The 5,500-nt window shown below is 48.5% G+C and overlaps 1 protein-coding gene across 1 annotated transcript in view; it reads left to right on the top strand.

Moving 5' to 3' along the window:
• Window positions 1-5,200: 5,200 nt before the first annotated feature.
• The window catches only part of NUP85 (nucleoporin 85kDa), a 13,556-nt gene continuing 13,256 nt past the window's right edge, over window positions 5,201-5,500 (top strand). The window contains exon 1 of the mRNA XM_010002733.1: window positions 5,201-5,375. Within this exon, the coding sequence (XP_010001035.1) occupies window positions 5,201-5,375 (175 nt within the window). The remainder of the gene's footprint in view (window positions 5,376-5,500) is intronic.

Here is a 5,500-nt window from a genome sequence, read left to right as displayed (position 1 = left end):
CTCCCCCTGCGCCCCCCAACCCCCCCCCCCTGCCCGCCCTGAGGTCCCTGCGGCTGCTGCAGGGGGAGCCCTGCCCGGCCTGCGCTTCAAAAACCGCCTGAAAAACGCGTCTCGGGTGCAGTAACAACGGTCAAGCCTTGCTCGTGTTCTTCAGCAGGTTAAGGACGGGATGTATCGCCTCAGAAGTTGTAATACGTAAACAAGAGGATATAACACCGACCATGGAACGTCTGGGCTGGAAGGGACCTCTCAGGGTCTATTCCAGTCTGTTCCAACCCCCCTACAATCAGCAGGGACATCTCCAACTAGCCCAGATTGCCCAGAGCCCCATCAAACCCTTGAATGTCTCCAGGGATGGGGCCTCCACCTCTCCAGGCAACCTGTTCCATGATCCACCACCCTCATAGTAAAGAACTTTTTCCTCATATCCAACCTAAATCCCCTCTTTTCCAGCTTAAAACCATGACCCCGTGTCCTGCCATTCCGTGCCTTGTGAGCAGCTCTTCCCCAGCCTTCTTACCCTTTCAGGTACTGGGAGGTCACTATAAGATACTCCCCGAGCCTCCTCCAGGCTGAACAACCCCAGCCTGTCCTCACAGGTGATGTGACTCCTTCAAAGCACTCCAGAGATTCCACTGAGCAGGGTCCCACAGAACAGCTTCTGAGCCTTTTTTTCATCAGCATTATTCCCAAAACCGTAATTTGTCTGCTGATTCCGTACAGCAAATAAAGAAAGGCCACAAAAAATATATATCCTTGTAAATACTTCAGGCATGGATTGACCAGTTGGGTGTTAGGCCACATCAGTCCCGTTCTGAGTGGTGAATATTCCCTAGATCATGACACACAGGTGGACAAAACCCAGGCCTGCATGTCACACACCTGCACCGTTTGTTACAAGATGGGATTTGTCCGGAATAAACTACTCAAGAGTGAAATATCAAGAGAAACCTAACTTACAAGTGAACCCAGGCTGCTTCTCTTTGTGGATTCTGATCCCCCTTCTCTAGCCTTTTGTCACATTGGGTCACTTTCCTGGACCTCCCTTCTGAGTGGCAGATAAATGGGGAGTTTTGGTTTATTGCAGTTGTCTGGAAATGGAGAAAGACAGGAGGCTGAAGCCCAAGCTTTAACCAGTTCACAGCTGAGAAGATAACACAACCTACCCCAGGCAGTGAAGATGGCCCAAGCAACCAGCTGAGTTTCCACCAAACATAGGTGAAGTCTTTTACCTTCTTGTAGAATAGGCTCCCATATATTTTAACATTTTCCCTCTGCTTCAGTATTCTGAAAGATCAAATCTCATCTAAAATTTCACAGAGCCTCTTAGTTTTGGTGTTTTACTCCTTCTCAAGAGTCTTTGAGAGTCACTTCTGGAAAATTCAGAGCTCAGTCTGACCCAGGAAGGCAACTGAGACAGTTTTAAACAGTATCTGAGACTCGAGCTGATACTCCTTCGAGCTGTAGTTTCCACTCCCACCTGTGTGATTTTCCTTGATTTATCATCAAAGGATTGTTCCAATCAGTCTATCCTGCCTGCTTTCTTTGCATTTAATTACTCATGTTATTCTTTTTCTGTTTATTTAAGCTACTGGGAGGCAAGAAGCACCTGTGGCTAGAGACACCAACATGGTTCTGTAGAAATCCCCCCGTGCAGGGTGAAAAGTCTCCTCCACCCTTTATTTTAGCTCTGACTGGCAATGCAGTTTGGACCTTCCGAGGTCCATTCTCACCACTAAGAAGCAGGACTCTAAGTGAGAACAAGGAAATAAAGGATCTTAAAACCCACTCTATTCTATTTGTACTACAGGTTTGTTTTTTTTTTTAAGTGAGACTCAAACTGCACGGGGCACTTTCCAGAACAAAAGACAAATGCCATATCCCCAAGGACCTTAAGGTCTATTTTTAGCAATGATGCAACATGACAGAGGAGGCTGCTGTGAGGAAGGGTGTCACAAGACTGATGTTGCTTGATAGTCCTCTTTTATTTTGCTCCTGCCACTTTTTTCTCCTCCCTTCTTTGTGCTGCAGGTCCAGGAGGAGGATTTCTTTGAGAGGTGGGATGAAACTGGTCAAGGCCCATGAAAGAACTGCATGCAGGGATGGTGTTAAGTGACACAGCATTAAAGCCAACGTCACAAATAGCAGAAAAGTGCTTAAAATGAGACTGGAAAATACAGGTGGTTTTTTTTTTTGAGAATATACAGGATGTTGCTGCCACTGCAGGAGTTACACAGAAACATAGAATCCTAGAATGGTGAAGGTTGGGAAGGTCCTTAAAGACCATCAGGTTCCAACCCCCCCTGCAATGAGCAGGGACACCTCCCACCAGACCAGGCTGCACAAGCCTCATCCAACCTGGCCTTGAACACCTGCAGGGATGGGGCAGCCACAACCTCCCTGGGCAACCTGTTCCACTCACCTTGCACGTGCTCCAGAAAAGCTGAAAACTGTGAGCATTGGTCTCACCACCAGTTACACAGATCCCCAGTCTCAGAGTAGGTTTCTACAAACCTCATATTTCTAGGGCTTTTCTTCTTATTCAGCAACAGAGGAAATTCACGGGAGGTTCAGTGGAGCTAATCCCAAAGAGAGTGCTAAAACCTGCACAGATAGCTGGCTAGACAGCAGCACTCAGAGTGAGCAGCAGGGGAGAAGCCACACTGGGAACTACAAAGGACCCAGTCCTGCAGGATCCAGGCTGCAGCAGAGGGGGGCAAAGGCAAAGCTTTTTGTAGCTCTGAGCTCCTCCTCTTCAGTGCATGGAGTTGGAGGGTAGTGAATGGGGAAGCATCACAGTGAGAATTCCAGAGGAATTCCATCTCTGGGGAAAAAAAAAAAAAAAAGTATAAAAAATCCACGTGCTGTTTTCTAAAATGTTTGCATGCCTTGTTTTATTCTTGTACAGCAGTTTTATAAGGAAGAAATATCATTTATCTAGACCTTGCAGAGCTCTTGGGCTTAACTCTCCCCCCTCTTCTGAAAAGCACAGGGAATGTGTGTTTAACTACATTCCCTTTCTCACAGATTTTAAAACATTAAGATTTTTAAGATAAAACATGAAGATTTCTTAAGAATTTAAGACAGCTACAAGCAGAAGGTATGTGCTACTGCACGTCAGCAAGCAGAAGTCTACACGAGCAACTCCAGCCTCTTCAAAACTGTGTTCCTTTGCAGTTGGTTCAATGCAAGTACAGAAAGCAAACAGATATCTGAGGGTGCAAGTCAGTAAAGCTGAAGTTGCCTTCTCAGCCTGGACCCTGAAGGTCTGGGGCTTACTCAGGCTTTGCTCTTCATTAATACCAGTTTACCACCAGGAAGAGAAAATACATTTTGCCTGGGGCACTGCTTGTTCTGCCCCTTCCCTGTTCATGATGCTGGTAATTCCCTCCCTTTCCCAAGTCATGAAATAGCTTTCAAACCTCCTGTTTTGCAACTCAGTAATTCCCCTCCTCATCAGGCCCGATTTATTTTTTTTTCCTACCCCTCCCACCCCAGAACCCAGTTTCTCTTTGCCTCTGCCTTCCTCACTGGCCCCACAGCCTGTGCTCCAAAGCCTTTTGAAGCTTTTGGTGGTTCCCAATTCTGTTTAATTGCACGGACTGGATGTGCACAGAAGCCTTTTTGCAAGGAGTGCAGGGAGGCCCCCCTTCTAGACACGTGCAGATCTCCAGCCTGTGTTCAGAGGACTAAGAAATTTCAAGACTTCATACTAGAACTCAGCTTTCCCAAGATGACCTCTCCAGGATCCAGACACTTTCCTTACCAGCTCAAGAACATCAGATGCTTCAGACATGAAAAACCACTTACAGTTTTAGTGGGTGAAGAAAGTGGACTGTGCATGCCAAGAGACAGCAGGAAGGGATCAGAGTTCCTGGACCAGCTTTTAGTGTCTTTGTACACAGGATGGGTCCTGGAGCAGAACAGGACACTCACTATCCTGCTCCTAGATCCACCACCTCAGCCATCAACACTTCTCTCTCCATGCTGATGAAGAGAAAATATGACCAGTGAGACTGATGGGCCCTCCCCAGGGCTGTCAGGCCTTGCAGCACCGTTGGTAAAGGCAGATAGGGCTGTGATTCCCCACAGAGACAAGTGTTACACATGGAAAAGAATAAAAAGGAAAACAAGAAAAACACATGCAGGGCAGTGAAAGAACAGGGGGATGCTCCAGGCACCTGAGTGTCCCCAGGAAAGCCTCAGGTGGCAAGTTCTGCTGCCACGGCTGATGCTCCAATGAGCTCCAAGAGAACTACATGGAAAACAAACAGTGACTCCCATCCTTCTAACAAGGTTCTCACTTGAGAGAGTTTGCACCCTGTCTGACAGCAGGAGCCATTAGAAGTTTCCTTCTACCAGACACAACAAACTGACAGTTATAGAAGCAGCACCTTAACTGGCAGATGTCTAACTGCTGGGTGTTCAGACATCCAGCTTTCATTTGTATCCAGAGCCATTTTAGTAATGTGTGGGAGGGTATTTTGGATCCAGATGTCAGCACTAACATCCTCAGAAGTCTGCAGGCCAGAGCAGCACCATTTTGAAAGACAGCAGATGAGCCTGAGTTAGTATAACAGAGAGTCAAATACATGCATATCCCCAGGTTCCCCCAAAACACAGGACTCTTACAGCAAAGGATGAGTATTCTTAAAACTGATTAATCTTAAGTTTCTCAAGTAGGTTTCTAAAGATTTAAGTTCTTCTACCCTGCAACAAGCCATTCCTCCTGACTGACCTGAAGAGACACCACTTCCTTTTCTCAAGATAACTGCTTTATTTTTATTGGATATCATGGATGCAGTAGCCAACAAAGGGGGAAAAAAAGGCAATTTAGCAGTGGGGTGTTGCAGCATTTATCATACAAGGGCATGGAATGATTTAAGCTATCCTGAAAAATTAATTCTTAGGGAGCTTCTTCAGAAAGCACCAGGCTGAGAGGGATACTGAAGTTCCAGTCCATCATGTGAGTCCCCAGAGCTGGCGGGGAGGTGAGGCAGCCTCCAGCCATCTCAAACTCATCTCAAAGCCAGCAGGCAAACTCTGCCCAGTCTCTAGGGGGTCTTCACTCCCACCCTGGCCCCTGCCAGGCCGAGAAGGGAACAGATCTTGAGACCAGAGCACGTGCTGAAGGCAGCCGCGCACAGCACAGCTCCCGGCACCTGCCGCCCCTGCGCCCTGACCTGCTGGGACCCACCTGATGCCCTTCCCTAAAGCCAGAGCCCTTCTCCGGCCCGCAGGCACCTCCCTGGAGTCCCAGCACATCATCCCACCTGCCAGCTCCATCCCAGAGCTTGCCCGCGAGCTCCAGCAACACCAGCGCAGCGAGGATCAATCACCTCCAGCAGCCCGGGGGCTCATCTGTCCGCCAGGGCGTGGGGTGGTGACAATGATGGCAAGACAAGGGCAGCGCTGAGTGACCAACCAGACCGGCACCGCATTCCCGGGGCCATCCCGGGCCCAGCACCGCGTCCCGGGGCCATCCCCGCATTCCCGGGGC

The sequence above is a fragment of the Chaetura pelagica genome, unplaced genomic scaffold, assembly GCF_000747805.2.
Source record: "Chaetura pelagica isolate M959 unplaced genomic scaffold, ChaPel_1.0 scaffold47, whole genome shotgun sequence".
Lineage (NCBI taxonomy): Eukaryota > Metazoa > Chordata > Aves > Apodiformes > Apodidae > Chaetura > Chaetura pelagica.
The sequence above is the reverse complement of the archived record's forward strand: the minus strand, read 5'-3'. Positions and strand labels throughout refer to the sequence as shown.